We start from the raw sequence: 21,721 nt of genomic DNA on the forward strand, positions 1-21,721 counted from the left end.
AAGAAGACAATTTATAATAAATGAAAGGAGAGAAACCGGAACACATTAATTTCAGAGCACAAAAGAAAAAACTTACAGAACTAACTTACACTGTTTTTTGTTTAAGTTGTGTATTGTAATTAGATTAGGAAGTATACGTATAGGTGTAATGATGATGTCATTAGTGACATCGTATGGCTTTATAGATAGTCGGATCCGCAACAAGGTAGAAGCCAAGGGCCAAGCGAAGTGTGTCGCTGTGGATGCACACTTTTTCTTACCGTGTTCTGTGGAATAGATCTAAAAAAAATTCTGTGGATTTAGCCATTAATTACGAAACTTGTTTGATGGAATTGATTTGTAACTGTATTTATGAAATTGCTATTCTTACACGTATATTGTAGAATTCTGTTATCGGCTAAGTTGTTCAATGTTCGTCATACAACAATAACTGGAATGGATAATTTTTGGACCATCAGATATGAGTAAGATTGCCTCTATATTAATAAGAAACCATCTCTACATGCACTCAACACGTGGATTAATATTCACCAAATAATGGAAGGAGAAATGATCCAGCTAAAGTGGAAAAACAACAGGCAAAGCCAAAGCCTTAAGGCCATGTAGAATTCTTTGCAAAGTCGGATAGACGCAAGAAAGGCCAAGTTGGACCAGCTGGCAAAACAAAAGGGCAAGACGTCTTTACACATCTTTATATACTTGACTTTATTCTGTAAAGTGCCTTGAGATGAGTTTGTTGTGAATTGGCGCAATATAAAGTTGAAGTGAATGGAGGCTCCGTAGTGTCAAGTGGCTCAATCGTCAGCAATGACAAGTTCAAGCTTAATCAAACACAGACAACAAATACAAGGGATAAAGTACCTGTTGCTACTTGAATGCATTTGCTAGCTGAATGGTGTGAGGAAGCAAGAGATTAACCTGTTATGAGGTGTTTCGGTGCTGGATTCAGTGGGAGTGCAAAGGCAGAGACTGTGACACTGTGATTTTCTAACAGACATTTGATGGGGGCCGCACTCTGGCCCCAGACGTTGAATCATATTTAAAAAGTCCTGGCTAAAGATAAATGTAAATACACTAATGTTATTATTCACAAGGGAGTTAATGATGCCTGATTACGCAGATTAGCGGTCACAAAAATAAACGTTGAATCGGTGTGTAAGTGAAAACAAAGTCGGACTCTTTTATTTTCTCTGGACCCCTGCCAAATCTGACCAGTGACGACATGTCATTCGCCACATGTCGTCATTCGACCGCTGGCTGTCTAGGTGATGTCCGGCAAACGATGTGGGCTACATAATCAATTGGAAATGATTTGGGGGGAAAACCTAGGCTGATTAGGAGAGATGCCATCCATCCTACTTTAGATGGTGCAGCTTTCTTATCCAGAAATATGGCTGGTTTTATTAGACAACCAAAAGTATGACAATCCAGAGTTGAGCCTAGGATGCAGAGATCCAGTCCTACACACCTCTCTGCAGTGTCCTTACAACCGTCACCCCCCACAACTCCCACATACCTATAGAGACTGTGTCTGTTCCCCGACCAACTAAATTACATAAACTAAAAACGACAACAAGAGGAGTTAATCATGATAACTTAATAAAAGTTAAGTATACTCTTTTTACAGAACAACCCCCCAAAACTATTCAATGTGGATTATTAAATATCAAATTTCTCTCTTCTAAATCTCTGTTAGTAAAGCGATCATCAATTCGAATTATTTTCTCTTACTGAAACTTGGTTGCAGCAGGAAGAATATGTCAGTTTAAATGAGTCAACCCCCCCAAGTCATATTAATTATCATGTTCCTAGAAGCACAGGCCGAGGTGGAGGAGTAGCAGCAATTCTTCACTCAAGCTTACCAATAAATCCTAGATACAAACATAGTTATAACTCAAAGCCTTACTCTTAGCCTTTCACACCCAAACTGGAAAACTCAAAAAACACTATTATTTGTTATCGTGTACCGTCCAGATTTTTTAGATTTTCTATCTGATTTAGTGCTTAGTACAGATAAAAGTCAATATAGTGGGTGACTTTAACATTCATGTAGATGCTGACAGTAACTGCCTCAGCATGTAGTTTCATTCCTTATTAGATTCAATTAATTTTTCCCAAAATGTAAATAAACCCACTCACTCTTTTAGTCACACCCTAGACCTTGTACGTATGGAATTGAAGCGGATATTTTAACAATATTTCTTCAGAACTCTCCTCTGTCTGACCATTTTCTAATAACATTTGAATTTAAAATAACGGACTATACAGCAGTTAGGGAAAAATTCCACTGCTATATGAGCAAGCCAAGCAGATGCTTAACTAAAAAAGCTGTAAAGAAATTTAGAGAAATGATTCTTTCATCATTTGCTTCACCATATGTCAATACAATGGAAAGTAGTCTCCTTAATGTTACTCCTGCACAAGTAGATTATCTTGTTGCCAATTCTGCAGCCTCACTACGTACAATACTCGATAGTGTTGCCCCTCTGAAAAAGAAGGCATTAAACCAGAAGAGGTGATCTCCATGGTATAGTTCACAAACACGCAACTTAAAACAGGAAACACGAAAGTTAGAAAGGAAGTGGCGTTTCCAGAAATTTAGAAGAATCAAATTTAGCCTGGAAAAACTTTTTTAAATGTACAAAAAAGCTCTTTGTGATGCCAGAACAACATATTATTCATCATTAATAGAAGAAAACAAGAACAACCCCTGTTTCTGTTCAGCACTGTAGCCAGGCTGACTAAGAGCCAGAGTTCTGTTCCCATAACTCTAAGCAGCAGAGTTCATGACCTTCTTTAGGAATAAAATTGTAGCTATTAGAGAAAAAAATCACCAGATCCTTCCCCCAATATATAATACAGATAGATCTTCACATACAACATTGCTAGAATCATCAATAAGGCCCCAATCCCTCTTAGACTGCTTTTTACCCATAGATCTCTCTGAGCTAACTTCAATTATTACCTCATCTAAACCAACAACCTGTCTGCTAGACCCTATTACAACTAAGCTGCTCAAGGAAGTTTTACCGTTAATAGATACGTTCATATTAGATATCATCAATCTATCTTTAGAAACAGGCTATGTACCACAGGCCTATAAGGTAGCCGTAATTAAACCACTACTTAAAAAACCCTGTCTTGACCCAGGTGTTTTAGCCAATTACAGACCAATATCTAATCTCCCCTTTATTTCTAAAATAATTGAAAAAGTAGTCGCAAAACAATTTTGTGATCACCTTCATAGGAATAATTTGTATGAAGACTTTCAGTCAGGATTTAGAGTTCATCATAGTACAGAAACAGCACTGGTAAAAGTCACCAACGATCTTCTCATGGCCTCAGATAATGGGCTCGTCTCTATACTTGTTTTGTTCGATCTTAGTGCTGCATTCGATACCATTGATCACAACATTTTATTACAGAGACTGGAACATGAAATTGGGATTAAAGGAACTGCACTAGGTTGGTTTAAATCTTATTTTACTGATAGATTTCAATTTGTTCATGTTAATGATGAATCCTCCATGCACACAAAGGTTAGCTATGGAGTTTCACAAGGCTCTGTGTTAGGACCAATACTTTTTACTTTATATATGTCTCCTTTAGACAACATTATAAAAAAACACTTCATAAATTTCCATTGCTATGGTGATGATACCCAGCTATATCTATCTTTGAAACCAGATGAAAAAAAATTGGTTAATAAAGCTTCAAGCCTACAAGACATAAAGGCCTGGATGTCCCAAATGTTTTACTTCTAAACTCAGACAAAACTTAAGTCATAGTACTTGGGCCCAAACGTCTCAGAAATATGATGTCCAACCATATCATTACTCTAGATGGCATAAGTCTGGCCTCCACTACTACTGCAAAGAAAAAGATTTGTCGTTTACCTCACATATAAAACAAATCTCTAGAACAGCCTTCTTCCACCTACGGAACATTGCCAAAAGTAGTAGCATCCTGTCTCAAAGTGATTCTGTAATACTGTAATTCCATACTTTCAGGATGCCCCAGTAACTCCCTAAAGAGCCTGCAATTAATCCAAAATGCTGCAGCAAGAGAGATCATATTTTAACCTTTACTAGTTTCTCTCCATTGGCTTCCCAATAAATTTAGAATAGAAAACTCTGCTTCTTACATATAAAGCTCTGAACTGTCAGGCTCCATCATATAGAGAAGACCTCATAGCACCATATCATTCCAGTACACCACTTCGATCTCTACTTGTGGTTCCCAGAATTTCCAAAGGTTAGCTATCAAGGTCCTCTCCTGTGGAACCAGCTCCCAGTTCAGATTCTCTCTGTCACTTTCTGCAGGTGTTTTCCAGTGTGCAGCTACTGATCCTAGCGACCTGCCTGATGTTTTTTTTTTTGCTTTTGTTGCTCTTTTTCTTTCCTCTCTTTCCACTCACCCCAACCGGTCAAGGCAGATGGTTGCCCAACCTGAGCTTGGTTCTGCTGGAGGTTCCTTCCGTTAAAGGGAGTTTTTCCTCTCCACTGTTGCCTTTGGGTTGCTCAAGGGGGAATTGTTGGGTTGTATCTACACATCATTATAGTCTTGACTTTATTCTGTAAAGTGCCTTGAGATGACTTGTGAATTGGCGCTATATAAATAAAGTTGAATTAAATTGAATTGGAACTGGAGCTTCGGGTAAAGCAAAAAATCTTAGAATTTTTTTCACTGTTACCTTCTAAAGCACAAATAAATACACCTCCACCTCTGTTCTGCTGGTGTGTAAAGTTCACGCGCCACAGATATACAGACCTGAACCTGGACTCATGTAGGTAATGTCCACAATGCAGATCACTAACAGAAAAACAAAGAGCTAGAGTACAATGAGGATCATCACATAGTTAACACTTATCACTGCGCATCAATCAAGCTTTGCAACCTGATTTTGAGAAAGTGGAAAAAAATGTTCTTGTTCCGTGAAGTCTTGGTCCTAATGGATTGGAACCTCTAGCCAGAGGGGAGGTAAATGGTAAATGGTTTGCACTTATACAGCACTTTTCTACCCATTGGCACTAAAAGCATTCTAATGAGTTCATGTCTGGGATGAGAGGGGTCAGCTGCAATCCTGGCTGCCCATCTCCGAATCCTAGAGACATAGAGCTTGTGAAGAGATCGGAGGCTGAAGCCGATCACCTTCTCAGCGGAGTGGATCATGCGCTGCAGCTTGGCCTTGTCCCTGCCTGTGGCTGTAGCAGATCACCCTGTGATGGAGGATGTGAGAATGGATTCAATGATGGCAGTATAATTCACTGACATCTTCACAGGGAGGTAAAGGTTCAGCTGCCACTGGAAGTACAGCCTCTGCTGAGCTTTTTTGGTGAAGGAGCTGATGTTCTGCTTCCACTTGAGCACCTGGGTGATGGTGGTGCCCAGAAAGCAGAAGGACTCAACAGAAGTCAGAGAGGATGATGGGGGAGGGGGGCTAGGTCCTTTCTGAAACCTACTCTCATCTCCACTGTCTTGAGTGTTAAGCTCCTGGTTGTTCATGCTGCACCATGACACCAGACGGTCCTTTCTGCTTCCTTAGCCTCAGGAACTGCCGTCTGTCAGGAAGTCCGTAATCCACCTGTACATGGTGTCAAGCACATTTAGCTGGGAGAGTTTGTCTCAGAGCAGATCTGGAATGATTGTATTAAAGGCAGAGATGAAGTCCACAAACAGTATTCTGGCATTGGATCCTGAGGAGTCCAGATGCTGGAGGATGAAGTGGAGGGCCATGTTCACACTGTCGTCTACAGCTCTGTTGGCTCTGTAGGCGAACTGCAAGGGATCCAGAAGAAGGTCTAAAATCTCATGACCACAGAAGTCAGGGTAATAGGTCTGTAATCATTAAGTCTCAGGATCCTCGCCATTTTGGGGGCTGGGACAGTGGCGGAGGCCTTAAAGCAGGCTGACATGTATGTTAGCCTCTCTGTATTTGTCTATGTCCCCATATCTGAATGCAGCCTCCTTTGCTGACTTCAGCTGTCTGAGGTTAGCTCTGAACCAGGGTTTGTCATTGTTCTAACTCACCCTGGTGCGTGATGGAATTATGCTGTCTTCACAAAACTTAATGTGGGACATTAAAGTGTCCGTGGATATCCAGACAGTTAGTGGCATCCCTAAAAACATCCCAGACACTCCTGAAGTTACCACAGTTACCCATTGCTCTATCTGGTCGGTCACCTAATAAACTGTTTAAAGGTAAGGTGTCATTATACATACAAAGTATGCAACGAAATTAAGTCAGATCATCAAATGGTGAGAGACCGCTCTGTCCTGAGTTGCTGTGTCTCTGTCTTCCAGTGGAAACTGTCTCTTAAATGCTAATTTTTTTTTTGTCCTTTCAGCTAATCCCGTGAGTTCAGGGTCGCCACCGCGGATCATTGTCCGCATGTTGATTTGGCACAGTTTTTATGTGGGGGAGGTTTCTACTCTCAGCTGATTCCAGTTAACATGGTGCATGTCTCTTACAAGCAGAAACCTACTAAATCTGCTTCTTCTCCAAATTTTAAATGAAAAGGTTGGGAAAAGCTGTGAACATTGACAGGTGGTGACTCCCGCACCTCTCCTGTGTCTGTTTAGTTACTAACACATGATCATTAAACTGTTAAACACAGGCAGTGGATCCCAATGGTAATTTATTAACCAGAGATAATTCTGTACAACAGCTTCAGATTAGTTTTTGCACTGATCTACATGTTGTTGATCTACAAGAAGTAAATAAAGAAGCCGCGGATCCATAAACTGCAATTGCGAATTTTTAAAACTTAGACTCGTACAGACCACTTTAGGCCACGTTAGTTTCAGTTTTATTCAAATGTGGCGGGACTTTGATGTAAAAAAGAGCAGACACCACTCAGTGGTGATTATGTCTCATTTCTGCCTCTCTGTGCTGTGTTTGTACAAAAAGCCAGTTCGTCTTTTATCAGCTGGTCTAACAAATCAACACAATGTGATAAAGTCATTTAGCACAATAACGGTTTAATGAACGTTAAATTGTCTATAACAACGACCTCCCCACTTAAGACCCTGCTTCATCTAGGTCATTAGTTCACATTTGACAAAGTATTAAATTGTTTTACCAAAATCTTTAAGCATGAAGGATAATGAGAATGATGACACTACTAATCTTTATAAATTTGATGTTTCCCTAATATCTAAAATTACCAGAAGGGATCCACTCAAAGACAAATCCACATTTACGTCTCTATTTTAGTTTTTAATCATTTAAAGTTTACATAGAGGCAGAAAGCAAATGAGGCAGCCTACAGCTTTTTTTTTAATCAATTGTAAAACAAGGTGCTGGTGTTGTTCAAAGACAAAGATGGGTCTGTGTTATCACACATATGACATAGAGGTGTTTAGCACTTAGAAACAAGGAGAACAGCCATATAAACTTAAGTGCATTTGAAAATAGAGGAATAAGAATAACCAAACAGCTAAAACAAAAACAATCATAAACTAAAAATATATTAAAATCCCTCACAAAGAAAATTATATTACACTTACCAGCTATGTACTTAAAAGGAGCAAACAAGAAGACTCATTTTAAAAATACGGTATTTTTATGTTATGTTTAAACAAATTAAAGTGCGCAGCCACAGGATTCTATTGGTAATTAGTGCACATGCTGCTTCTGGGCTGTGACATTCAGGTTTAAAGACACGTTGTTTTTCCAGTGTAACGCAAACGCCAAGGACATTCGATCACGTAAATGACATTTCTTTGTGTAGCCATCCAGAATGGCTGAATAATAATATTTTTTTGGAAGGTCCGGAAAATTACAGATATTAGCAACATGCTCAGTGTTTCCTCTAAAATACAAAAGCCAGATTGCTGGTGTCCATCGTGGTGGCAACCTGAAGACCTACTGGTGGACACCAGCTTTGAAAAAGGCTGTTTCTCTGTTATGTCTATTTGACAATGCTTGATAAAGATCTGTTTTAAATCAAAACATTGCTTGATCAAACTTGCTGGGAGCCTGAAGTGCATTTTACAGATCTTCTGTTTGTTTTTTGCCTTCAGTACATACAGAGGTCACATGGTGCATTCACCTGAGCCAAAGGCTAGGTCAGAGAAATCAAACTCCCCCCCCACATACTATGATCACCTTACCTTGTACTAGAGTGTAAAAGGAGTCTATTGATGATAGATTAGTTGTTATAGAAACATCCTCGTCCCTCCCTGATGTCTCAATGTCCACAGCAACAGCCCCAGATGACATATCACTGTGGAGATTGGTCACAACACCGGTGGGGAAAGTCACGTTGGTCAGGCGCCCCTCGCTGTCATAGCTACAAGGAGAGTAAAGATGCAAAGGGATGGGATTAAAAGAGATTGCTATTACTTTAATATGCCTAATCAATGCTTGTACAAACAAGTCACTGTAGTTGTAAGAACAATCAATAATACAACATTCCATAACTAGAACTATTCCATTACTCCCCCCCAACTCTGATTCCAACCCTAATTCTAACCTAAATACCAAAACCTAATATTTTAAAAGGTCAAAAGGCTAATATCTTTATAGACTGGTCCCACACAGAGTGGGGACCAAATGTATTAAACAGCTGTATATCCATTAGCACACAGCATTACAGGCGTGCATTAAAATATAAATACAGTATTGCTGCTTACTCATAGAAGGTAGTCCAACCTATCTGGATGCTCTTAGTAGCCAGCAAGCCACTGTTACCATGGTAACTAAATAAGACCAGTTCCTGACCCTGAGCCGTAAGTGTCTTCAGGCCTCCATTAGTCCCGATAGTTAGCCAGATTACCTAAACACATAAAACATACACAATCACAGACAGTTAAATCTTCTTTTTTTATATATATATACACATACATGCATACATACATACATATTTTGATAAACAGTCTGGATTGTCAATATATTGCCATTCATGAGAAGCAACTGTGTATTAAGAATAATAAAAAAAAAGAAGTACAGAAATAGTTTTTGCTTGCTAAAACCATTGCTTTAGTTAATACTGACTATCGATAGATTTTTAATATGGAAGTGAAGAAGGATAAAATCTAAACTCCTTGGTCTGTAAAGTCTACCTAAAGCTAGAGTGTAGCTTCAGCAGACTGAAATAATCAAATTAAGTGGGTATCTTTTTGGTTTTTCAGCCTAATGAAGCCTTACTTCACTTAGTCAGTGACAGCTCTTTGGACTTCGCAGATGCAGCACTTAAAATAAGCTTTGAACCTTTTTATGTGTTCACTTGTAAATGAGACACAGAACGTTTAAGACCATCTTCTTGCCTGGTGCCAAAAAGCATGCAGTTTCTGCCTCTTTAGGTGGAGCAGCTATAAAAAAAGTTCAATATGAGAGGGTAGGGACAAATGACCTATATGGGCATTTAAATGTAAGTATGAAAGTATCAAACTATGAGTAGCATCTCAAAACAAAAGCAAAAAAATTGTTGAAAACATTAGTTGTAATTAATCACAAAACTTAAACAAATGACTACATGTTAAAGTTTATTTAAATGGCAAAAGGCTTGTTCATTGTACCTGATTGTCAGGGGCAACCACACGTACAGGCATCCTGTTGCTGTCCCTACGGATACGGAGGGTGTTCCCACTGCTGTCTGTCACTGCAGTTAGATCTTCCTCATTGCTGAGACGCAGGGAAATAATAAAAATTGCGTATAGTTTAAAGATCCCAAACAAATAGAATGCAGAAAAAACTATTAAGATGTAAAAAAATGAAGTGAATAAAGGCGGAATTATACATGCGTTGTGCACGTACACACGTACGCTATATTATGTCTCCATACATTTGTTTCTTTTATACTTGCATGATAGTTGTACATGTCCACAAGGTGGCAGTATCACATTTAAAATACCTACTTTTGCTGAAATTGAGGTTTGTTGGTAATAATGACTCATTTCATTTTGATGGCAACTTAATCAACAAAATCAATACAAAAATAACTACTAGAGCAGCAGTATATATAAAAAAAACATAGATAAATATTATATAAAATCAGACAGGCAAAGTGAACATCTACACAAGTATGAACTGTTACAGTATGTTTTTCTTCTTCTAATTTTACATTCTACTTTCCAGGTCCTTTCTATCCTGATCCCGCTTCCCGACATTATCAAATCAGCATGTTTAACACACATCTCCGCACAACATGATGCTGAGATTTGGGAGGTCTGCATGCTGGGGCCTCTGTGAGCCTCTGCAGCTTAGTGTTAGGCTCTGCGTTGGTCCCTGTTTACATTTACATGTACTGATATAGAAGTATAATCCCACCTTAAAATATAAAACATGCATCAGACTGAAATTGTGTGCAAATGTGTAGTAAATTTGTTTGGTGTTCAAACACACAAACCTGTAGCTGAAGTTGTATTTGTAGTCGCCAGTGGCCAGAGACATGGTGAACTGGTGAGTCCCATTCATGTCAAACACATAGAGTTCTTGAGAGGCAGGAGAAGCGACTTCATAGGAGCTAGGACCTGATGCCAGAGAGCCTAAAGACATAGTCAGTTAGAGAATTTGTCATTCAGAGATACTCATTATGATTTACTTTATTTTCTAGTTTTTACTTTTCTGTATTACTAAACATAATTTTAGCTGTAGTGTCACATTACAATTAATTGAAGTTTTTGGAGTTTGATCACTGTAATAAATATGGGTACTGGGGCAGCTCTGCTGACTAGCAATTCAACTTTTTTTATATAGCGCCAATTTACAACAAAGTAATCTCAAGGCACTTTACATAATAAAGTCCAGACTACACAAGTATGTAGGAGCAATCCAACAAATCCCCCTTGAGCAAGCCCTAGGCAACAGTGGAGAGGAAAAACTCCCTTTAACGGAAGAAAGCTCCAGCAGAAACAGGCTCAGGGTGGACGGCCATCTGCCTTGACCGGTTGGGGTTAGTGGAAAGTGAAGAGGGAAAAGAAAAGAGCAACAAAAAGCAACAACAAAACATTATACAGGTTGGTAGGACACAAAGTTAATAGCATACAGTGGTGACAAATAAATGTATAGAGAAAAAGAGGAGGGGAGCTCATTGCACTTGCGGGAATCCCCCCAACACTCTAAACCTATAGCATCTAAAGTAGGAGCTAGTTCAGGTTGACTGAGCAGTTTTAACTATAAGCTTTATCAAAAAGGAAGGTTTTAAGCCTAGACTTAAAAGTAGAGAGGGTGTCTGCCCCACGAATTTGGATTGGAAGCTGGTTCCACAGGACAGGAGCTTGATAGCTAAAGGCTCTGCCTCCCATTCTACTTTTGCAAACTCTGGGAACCACAAGTAGGCCTGTAGGCGATACAGAACTTTGAGATCTTTTAAATATGATGGAGCTTGACCATGAAGAGCTTTGTATGTAAGGAGAAGGGTTTTGAATTCTATTCTAGATTTTATGGGAAGCCAATGGAGAAGCTAGTGAAGGTGAAATATGATCTCTCTTGCCTAATCCAGTTAGCACTCTTGCTGGAACATTTTGGATTAAATGAGAGGTAAAAGTTTAATGAGAGGTAATGACAGGTAAAAGTTCTTTTTGGTAGGAAAAATGATCTCTTATTTGGCTTGTAAAAACCTGCACACTTTAATTTGATCTGTAGTATCTGAACCATGCACAATCCACATTGCCAGTGCATGTGTGTGCATACAAAATGCCCCTTATTACAATATAAGTCAATGTCAACCACATTCCATTAAATAGTGTATTTACATCATCTGTATACATTATACATCATGTATAACTTTACATGAATTGAACCAAAATGTGAAAATTGTAATAAAGGCTGATGTACAACTACCGTCACTATCAATGTGTGAGCGTTTTTTTTTAAATAAATTATTTGATTTACACTCTCCAAAATGCAGACAGGAGTGGGGAAGACCATTTGAATGTCCACTCTAAGTGTATGTGCACTGTAAATGTAAATACCAGTAGGTTGTTGGTTGCGTTGTATGGCTCGAATCCGAATGTTTCCCAAATCAGCCACATACAGTGTCCCATCTGGAGAAACCACCAAAGAGGATGGACAATTAAGCCTGGCATCTTTAGCATAGCCATCTCCTGTTTGATAGCAGTCACAGTTGGCATCACTCTGTATGACAGAAGGAGAAATAATAAACCAAACAAAAAAAGGAAAATCAAAGAAAAACTACTTTGAAAGTGTAAAGTGCATGATCATGAAGATGGCACTGCCAGGAACATGAATTTCTTACAAATGAAATAGTTTTTCGCAATTATAAATATAATTATATCCACTATCTGCAGGGTTTGCACTATTGTACTGATATAGGATTATGTAATCTAACACGCCTACAAGCAACATCTTTTTGGCAGAGTGAACTACCAGATCCTTCAGTCTTCACTTTCTGACATGGGTCTCTCTGGTACAGCTCTGGCCTGGCTTAGCTCTTAGCTATCTGGATGAACTTTCAAGGTGTCATGGCAGAGGGAAGTTCCTAATGCAGTGACTGCCACAGGACTTCTCTTATACATCTTTACCACATAACTAGGTTGTATCATGGTAAAACGTGATGATATAAACTGTAGCCCAGAATGGTTAACACAACAGCACTTTCCTATGTAAAAGCCAAAATCTCCCTCGTCCACTGAGCTCTCATGGCCCCTACATCAAACACAGACTCTTTCACAACTTTCAGTGCACTAAAGAATAAGAAACTTCCTTTCCTTTTTCTTGCCTTTCATATCCTGAACTTAAATATCATGAAAAATAAACCTTTTTTTTCTCAAAGCACCTTGCTTAAATGTTTTCTCGCTTCCAAGATTTTTGCTTACTTTGTATCTCACTTGTAAGTTACTTTGAATTAAAGCATCTGCCAAATGAATAAATGTAAATGTAATGGAGTAGTAGTAGTAGTAGTAGTGGTGGTGTAGTACCTTGCAGTCACAGTCTGATAATGCTCCAGCTAGATGGGTAATTTCTCCATCAGTTGACACCTAGTGAGGTAATAGCCAGAAATGTTTTTAATTAAAACTTGGACAAGAGATGTATTAGTACATAAATATACATATGTTCACATATCACTACAAATTCCCTACTGTCAAACTGTATCTATTCAGCTAAAGTTGTTCTAGAATAGTGTCTGTTCGGTGGCAGCCAATTACAGAAGCTGTTTGTGCTTCGTTTTTTGAATTTCTTGTTGGCCATCTTCCACCAGCTATGTTTTTCTAAGGTGATGGGCAGAAGTGGGGGGTGCGCTACCATGGATACAGCTTAATTTGCAAGTGGTGACAGCTAACCATTGACTCTGCAGATAGGTTTGTGTTTTAAATCTTTACAGTAGACTACTTTTATGATATGGTTTATAATAAATATATCAGCTATGTTCAATCTTAATGGAGTTAATCTGAAAATTTCTGCACAAGAATACAAAGATTACTTGACGAATGCGGTGGATTTTCTTTTCATCTGTTTCTGCGATGTAGAGAACACCACTGTAGGACAAGGCTATAGCTGTGGCTCCCTCAAGCATGGTCTGGACAGCTCTCTTCCCCATAGTGTATTCTATACCAGGAACCTGGCAGTGCATGGGACGACCTGCCACAATGCGAACCTGAACACATATACACTGATGTTAATTACGAATGAATAAACAACACTGTCAAATTTTTTATGGTAAAGTAAACAATTTAATGAACAATTTAATGATTTAATTTAATGAACTGGATGAAGATGTAGTAATAAACCATTATAATAAATCATTATCAAACATTAAACATGCACTGCTGCCCACATGGGTATAAATAATACCTGTCTATTTTCAGTGATCTGCAGCACAACGTTGTTATCCAGGACATAGATGGAGTTATCCATGGGATTGATGGCTAGATCTGTGGGCCATTCTAAACGAACCTGAATGTATAGAGATTGGGAGGTATAGTTTGATATCTGGTAATACTGATTCTAAAACCGACATGTTGGCTCCTGGTTTAATCCTGACAATGTTTGTTTACTCTTATTGACTCTTTTTTTCAGTAATAGAAATGTACGGACTTAATTGAAAACCAACATTTCAAAAATACTCATGAACTAATTCATCAACTCATTGCCCACTAAATTATTAATATGGTATCTTCATTACGATGTAGACCTTGATCTTACTTTATTAAAAAAAAAAAAAAAAAAAAAAACAACTTATAAACAAGTTAATAAATCACTGTGTTGTTGCTAAATTATTCCTCAGTCTTTCACTTAGACTTACTGACTCACATTTTGTCAGGACTGCACAGGGGTATTCATGGGAAGTCTTGTTTAAGAGTATGAAAACTTCAGCTCTTACCCCATAAACAAATTTTATAGAGCCAATCTGTATTATGTCTTTGATAAGCTTCTTCTAAATACATAAAGTATGCTGACTGCTAAAGTTATACTAGATATTAGCCAATATATAAACATAGTATTAACCAGTCTAATCCAATTTTATATAGCTCATACCTTGTTATAGACAGGTCAAAATAGACAGTTGTGGATTTAGCATTTAAGTTACCTGTCTAATGTGCATGCTGGTATCGCAGGTCAAAGGTCGTGCAGAGGTCAGGTCATTGCTGCCCAGGACTGTTGAGATGATTCCATTACGATCCACTTTCCTGATCATAGTCCCATCCACAAAGTAGATCATTCCGTTTTTATCCACTGCAATACCTGTAATCAAGAATAACCAAGATTATTATACACTTTATTTATTAGAGCCGAAATATTTATAAGGAACTAATCACATATTTGTTCTTTGGGTAGTTTTTCAGTTTTTAATGTTGGTATTCATTTGTATATATACACAACTTATTATATCATTGCACATTTCTAAAACATGGATGTTGACTTATAACACTTGTACACATTACTTTCATATGCAGTAAGCGGTGTTACTTTAATGTAAAACCTGCACAAAGGCAAATATCTCTCCCAACTACCATCTATCAGCTTTTGATTTACTTATGCAAAAAGCATATATCCCTCACCAGTAACACTAGAGGTCTTCTGAGGCCTAAAGATCTGAGACCTCCGGATAATTGAACAAAAATGAATTTGGTAGCAGCTTGATGATATTTATAGATAACTGCAGGTTCTGCGATCCTCTAGCCAAGGAATCCCAATGTTTTATTATCAGTTACTGCGCCCTACTGTAACGCAGCAGTTCTGTGCGACCACAACAACACCGTGACAAATTAATCTTCCCCAAGCTTATTTAAGGTACTGTATGTTGGCTCGCAGCTTCTTCTTAATCACTCTGTCATGTGAGCTACTTCCGAATAAAGACATGGGCACATCGTATGTCTAAGAAGCAAGGACTGAAGCAAAGGTTTGTTGAACAGTTAATATTTGAAGAGGCTGTGTAATTGTTTGGTGGCAAAATTCAACAATTACTGATAACAGACACCTCGGGTGTAATCACTAAAGAATCCAGGATGTCTATAAGGGTTTTATTTTCTTGCAAGAAAGAAGTCCACCAACAGAGTCTCAAGCCTCCGTCCAGTGCAGTTCTGAAGTCTTAACATGAACATGAATTTATATCCTCCTGTTGATGGGCAGGATACTCTTTACCCCGCCCCCAGGTTGCTGCCTCCAGCTTTCTTTTACAACATATGTTAAGCACATAGGAACTTTGTGCAACCTGGAGATGGGCAGTCAACCTTATAGCTGACCTTGTTCACCTCTACAGGCACTCCTCAGGTCAAACACATATGATCAAACCAAGTGTCACAACATCCCCTTAAAACATCCTGCACAAGCATAATGAGCACATTCCTTGAGTACAACATAAGCATTAAGCATAAACACAAGCAATAAAATTATACATCCTTGATTTTCCATTACATTTTGATTTACCAATAATCCTGGAGACTGAAAATGTGATCAGGTTAATAAGATGTTGAATTTTAATGAGTTCAAAATCCCTACCCACCCTTTGTTTGGTGACTGTTTGCCATGCACTTTCATTTATTCATTCATTACTCAATTTCAACTATTAATAGTCTTCCTATGCTGTGCCACAGTCACTATAGATCTCCCTATTTTTACTTTGTTTGGACAGTCTGGTTATCCTGTGGGCGATCGTGGCACAGGAGGTAAAGCAGTCGTCCAGGATCTTTAGATCGATCCCTGGGTCCTCCAGTCACGTCAACATGACACTGAACCCCTACCATAGCTGCTCCCGGTGAGTGTTGGTCAGCTGCATAGCAGCTTCCCCATCAGTGTGTGTGATTGTGAGTGTGAATGGGTCTTTAAAAAGCAGTGTAACCAATAGGTAGAAAACACTATATAAGTGCAGACCATTTACCAAAATCATTACTGTATTCATTCAAAACGTTCAATACACTGGATGAAGTAATTACACTACAAAAAAAAAAAAAAATTAAAAAATCACTGTCAAAAGTACTTCAAACAAGCTGCTAGATGCTGTTAACTCTTCTTCACAGACTTTGCAAATGTTTTTACCAATTGCCCAGTGCTAGACACTTCCAACATTTCTGGACTGCTTTGCAGCTTTACACGATTCTTCTGTATGACGACTTTCTATTGACAAAGAATGCTTACAGTCCTTACAGTACATCTAATGAATACTGGGAGAAATTTCAAATGAGAGTAAAGTTAAACTTTGTACCCTTGTTGGTGAGAAATATGTCTTGTAAATCCTTCTCAGCGATACAAGGATAAATTTAAACCATTCATATGTGGTGGTTTGCCTGTGTGTGTGTGTATGTGTCTGTGTGTGTGTGTGTGTGTGTACCTTTAGGTCCAAGTAGTTGTGCCTCTGTAGCTTTTCTTCCGTCTCCACAGCGTCCTTCATCAAATGGTGGACATTGTTCACCTGTACCAGCCACTACTTCTCCATTACCTGAACAAACATACAGTACATCATGCAGCAGTCCCGGTCTTTTATTTTTATCCTGGCTGAATTAAATAGTAGTGCATATGTGTACAATGTATGGAAACTAACAATGGAAACAATTAATTGCTTTAACTTAAAGAAAGTGTTTTATTGGAAAAATAAAACACGTGCTTACTGATAAGGTCACGGGCACCGCTGAGCATCTTGGGTCGATAGATTCTTCTAGAGTTAGTGTCTGACACATACAGTTGCCCTGTTACTGGGTCAGTGGCTAGATAGTACCGGTGAGCAGGGTTGTTGCTGTAGAGAGCAGGGGTGACAAAAAGGGAGGAGGGCAACAAATAGGACAGAAACAAGAGAAAAATATGGTTTAGTAGTCTTGTTTATTTAATTACAACACGTCAGTGCTCGCAATGACACATAATTATCCATCTGTCATTGTTGGATGGTTGCCTTCAATTATGTTGACACTTCAATTATGCCTGATCCAATACCTGTTAGACTGAAAAGACACAGTATAAACTCACATTGAAGGCATAAAAGTTTTCTAAACGGTTACAAATAAAGATTTCAATTAGTTTCCAACAATAATTGAGAAATTGAGGAGACTTAAGAGTTGATGATTATAAAGATAAAATATTAAAAAAAACAAAAAAAAATTGTGTTAGTTTACAACTAGTAGTAATGGGTGGTCTTTCTATAAGTCTTCAAGAAATACAAAGGTGAGAAAGTTAGCAAGTACCTTTACGTTTTACTACAGAGCTATGTGGATGTAAAGGGTCATGTAACATGTATCACACAGACAGGCATGATTATATACATATCCACTCGACTCTGGCCAGAAGTCTTGATGACAGGTGACAGCAGATCATCACAGGTAAGACCACTAAAAACAGACATGTTGTCTTTGAGACAGGCTGTGTTTTTATGTACTTTATGACAAACAGGTTGGCAACATTATATAACCTTTTGATTTCATTGAACCCATTTAAAGAGAAAAATCACAAGTGTATGCAGTGTAGGACAGACTCATTTAATGAGTTGAACTGTTGATAAAGTTGCCATGCGGATGGCACTTCTCATCTAAATCTTACTCGTATCTGATGGTCCAACAATTATTCCCTCAAGGACTGTTGTATAGTAAACACTAAACATTTATTGCATTCCTCGTTTTTCAACTTAGCCGATAACGGATTAATTCTAGAATAGATGGTTACACAAACACGTTCACGAAACAATTCCATTAAACAAGTTTCTCAAAGTAATTTCTAAAGCCACAGAACACGTTTCTGAAAGTATGGCTAAATCCACAGAACACAACTGGACAACAAACTTAAAAGGCAAACATCAAAGCCATATGATGTCATTGTTGACGTCATCATACTTCTTATCTAATTAACCTTGCAATACACAACATAAGCAAAAAACAGAGGAAACCATGGCTGGCACATACATAGCCAGAACCTTTACTTGGTGGAACATAGCCTCCACATCTGCTATTGCCACAAGCTTGTGAAGAAACCTATTCAAAACACGTATTATTGTACTTGGTGCTTAAAGGGGCTGCTCATTTAATGAGGTTCCCTGAGAAGAAGCAACAACAGTTTTTAAGGTGATAAACTCGATGATGAGGAATGCACCAAACTTTTCCATCACTGTGGCCAAGGTCCTTATCTGGAACCTTCACTGCATATCCTTTGGTGATCGTATCATTCATGAAGGCAATATAATCCACCCCGAATGAGGGATTCCTAAGAAACTTAAAAGTTGCAGCACATTGTTCTGTTATGGCACAATTGTTTGGCATTTTAATATCCAAATCCTTTAATGGAAGATTATTGCAGTAGTGTCCATTTACTAATCTGGCAGATTGTGACACTCTATCCATGAACAGACAATCTGCCTTAGACATCTCCTGCTCCTCCTCTTGACCACGAAAGTCATACTTAAACTGCTGACTCCACAGGTCTTTCAGCTTAGCAACAGATATACGATTTGTCGCGACTGTGGCGCAGGAAGGTAGAGTGGTTGTACACCAATCTCCCAGTTGTTGGTTCAATCCCTGGCTGATCCAGTCACATGTTGAAGTGTCCTTGAGCAAGACACTGTACCCCAACTTAGTTGCTCCCGGTGAGTGTATGAGTGTGTGTGTGATTGTGAGTGTGAATGGGTGAATAAGAAGCAGTGTAAAGTGCTTTGAGTGCCAATAGGTAGAAAAGCGCTATATAAGTGCAGACCATTCAACTTGCATTACTTCCTCTTTGGTTCTGTTGCAACCACCTTTCCGTGGCCCATTGACCATCCATCCCAGCATAGTTCTGACTATAAGCTAGGAATGACTTCCTCTGATTCCATTGCCTTGGTGATATTAGTTCCAATTAACGGTCATAATTCTGCACTGACGAGTGGTATTTGCACTCCTTTAAGATGCAACCACTTATCTACATCTTCTTGTCGTGGGATGTTATCTGAAATATCCTTTTTTGAAAAAACCTAATTTAGCTCTATGAAGTTATTTGATTCCAGGTGGCTTACTTCCAACTCTGTTACCATATTAATAGTTAATATTTGTAAGTAAATGTAACCTTTTCCCCATATAGATTCAGCTCATCAGTTTATCTGTGCAAAATGTAACTGTGCTGCCAGAGTCCAAGAATGCATATGAAGCAATTTCTTTGTTTCTATGCCTTCGCTCAGACAGGAACTATGGCAAGAATGCCCTCACTGCTCCCAGGCCCAGTATCCAAGTGTTGATTATGTCTGCTGTATATATATATTATATATTATTATATTATAACCATCCACAAACTGCCTCTCCTTAACAGGTGTGTTTTCCTTGACTCTTATATATAATAAAGTAGGGTGCTTCCTTGAGCAGATCTTCCTCCTGACAGCGCTTACTCATACTGTATGTCCTGGTTTATGGTTTTGCTCCTGAGAGAGCCCATCTTATCCTTGTGAGAGGAATTATGGAGTCTTTTTTACAGTGTTTAAAGGTACATCCTTTTTGGCAAAAAGCACAAAACAAGGCTTCTATGATACTAGAGTGGCCTTTCTTGCTAGAGCTACGCTTCACGCTCACATCCTTTGGAATATTTAATTGCTTTGCAGATCTGTGCAAAATATTTCTTTGCGGTAGTGGTGAAGCTCTTTTTACTATCACCTGCACTATCATCTGGCTTGATACTTGAAAGACTTTATGTGTTCTTTAGGTTTGTCTATTATGTCCCCAAAGTAAGGGTGCAATGTGACCTGGGATTGTTCGTTAACAAACTCCACTAGGTCTTTAAATGTAGCCTTACGCTTGTTTTTCTACTAAATATCATATGCCACATTCCTCCACTTCGTTCTCAACTCGTATGGAAGCTTAGAAACAATCACCGGCTGGATGCAGCATTAAGCTCTTCCATATATTCCAAATCTGCCATTGAGATGGCAGTTCCCAGTAAACATGTCCGGCAAAGAGCGTACCATCAAAGAAGCGTGTAAATAAGTAAAGATGATAAAAAGGCTAATGGAAAACAAGTGTGTCACCAGTGGCAAATATGTGCCAGGTATGGTGCTGTGCATGAACATTAGCAGATATAGAGGAACATTTTTCAGCTTTAACAAGGACAGAAAAAAAAAAGAAATAACCACTGAGACAGACGTCCACCCATTATGTTTAACCGCATATCCTGTGTAGGGTCACAGGGGGGCTGGAGTCAATATGTATTGTGTCTTCTCACGTGGGATAGGCTCCAATACACAGACAACCATTCACACACACAAAGCCACACTTCCTTTTTTAACATCCAGTACACATTTATGTCTTTGGTTTTTAAGAAAAGGTCAGTTCTTAAAGTGCTTACTTGTCTTTCCACTGCCCATTCGAAACAAAGGAACCCACGCTCGGAATAAAATATGAAGGTATACTGAATTTTTACTTGCCTTCAGGAGCAACAAAGAATTTAAAGAATATTCCTTCAATGACTAAGTAATGTAATTCAAATCTTAACATTTGAAGAATATTTGGTAGCTGCCTGAAACAGTTTTCATTCTGCTTAATTTGCCTAAATATCCTCTTTTGCAACTATGAATTACTTTTGATGAATTTAGAAAGGACAAGAGGACAGGGAGACTGAAGAAGTAAAACTGAGAAAGAAGGAAAAACAGTAGCCAACATCTTCATCTCATACCACCACTCTGCTCTCTGTGTTCCTTTATTTCTAGGGGCTCCTGCTAATGTCTGTCTGAGCTGACGTATTGGGCGTCAGTATAATCAGGTGCTGCCTGGAATGAGCAACAGTAATTATTTGTAAAGAGAAGGTGAGAGGGATGAAATATGCGTGAAGAACTAAACTGAATGTGGAATAAAAGAATGTTAAATTTTCAAAAAGATTACACATTAGTTAGTCTTACCTATGTCTGAAATCTTTGTTTCTTTTTTACAGTACAGGCATAGGAAAAAACAGAAGAAACAAGAGTTAGTAGACAGATTAGGACAAAAAAGTAACATTTAGAAGTCAGAAAACATTTCAAAGGGATAGGAATACTTTTCTTCTTTTATGCTTTTAAGCACTGCTTTAAGGTCCCAATGAAATGGAGTTAAACAGTTAAGTACAGAAAGAACAGAAAAGTGAGAGATGAATTCAGATGTTAGATTTTCATCCAAATCTAAGGGCACATCAGTCAGTTTCTTTACACAAATATTTTAGGTCTAAAGGTTCTCAAATGAATATTCTCAAATCATAGCTCAATGGGTAGAGCAGCAGTATGGGACTTTGGGGGAAGTTGGGGGATCAAATACTAGCCTACCCAGCAGGTGTGTCCCTAAGCGAGACACTCCCCATGACTGCCCACTGCTTAGTTTAACTTAGTTTCTCCCGTTGAGTGTTGACCAG

At 38.5% G+C, this 21,721-nt stretch overlaps 1 protein-coding gene across 13 annotated transcripts in view; it reads right to left on the reverse strand.

Moving 5' to 3' along the window:
• The window catches only part of LOC137124082 (teneurin-3), a 379,316-nt gene that overhangs the window by 17,192 nt on the left and 340,403 nt on the right, over positions 1–21,721 (reverse strand). For 9 of the 13 annotated variants that reach the window (XM_067498733.1, XM_067498732.1, XM_067498734.1 and 6 more), the window contains 12 exons: positions 21,240–21,260; positions 17,014–17,138; positions 16,737–16,844; positions 14,496–14,650; positions 13,760–13,861; positions 13,389–13,562; positions 12,886–12,945; positions 11,920–12,082; positions 10,353–10,491; positions 9,523–9,628; positions 8,638–8,780; positions 8,116–8,294 (listed from right to left, as the gene is read on the reverse strand). In XM_067498733.1, coding sequence (XP_067354834.1) covers positions 8,116–8,294; positions 8,638–8,780; positions 9,523–9,628; positions 10,353–10,491; positions 11,920–12,082; positions 12,886–12,945; positions 13,389–13,562; positions 13,760–13,861; positions 14,496–14,650; positions 16,737–16,844; positions 17,014–17,138; positions 21,240–21,260 — 1,475 coding nt within the window. The remainder of the gene's footprint in view (positions 1–8,115; positions 8,295–8,637; positions 8,781–9,522; positions 9,629–10,352; positions 10,492–11,919; positions 12,083–12,885; positions 12,946–13,388; positions 13,563–13,759; positions 13,862–14,495; positions 14,651–16,736; positions 16,845–17,013; positions 17,139–21,239; positions 21,261–21,721) is intronic. The other 4 variants (XM_067498744.1, XM_067498738.1, XM_067498736.1 and 1 more) reach the window with 1 other exon arrangement.

Source organism: Channa argus, chromosome 3 (genome assembly GCF_033026475.1).
Source record: "Channa argus isolate prfri chromosome 3, Channa argus male v1.0, whole genome shotgun sequence".
Classification (NCBI taxonomy): domain Eukaryota; kingdom Metazoa; phylum Chordata; class Actinopteri; order Anabantiformes; family Channidae; genus Channa; species Channa argus.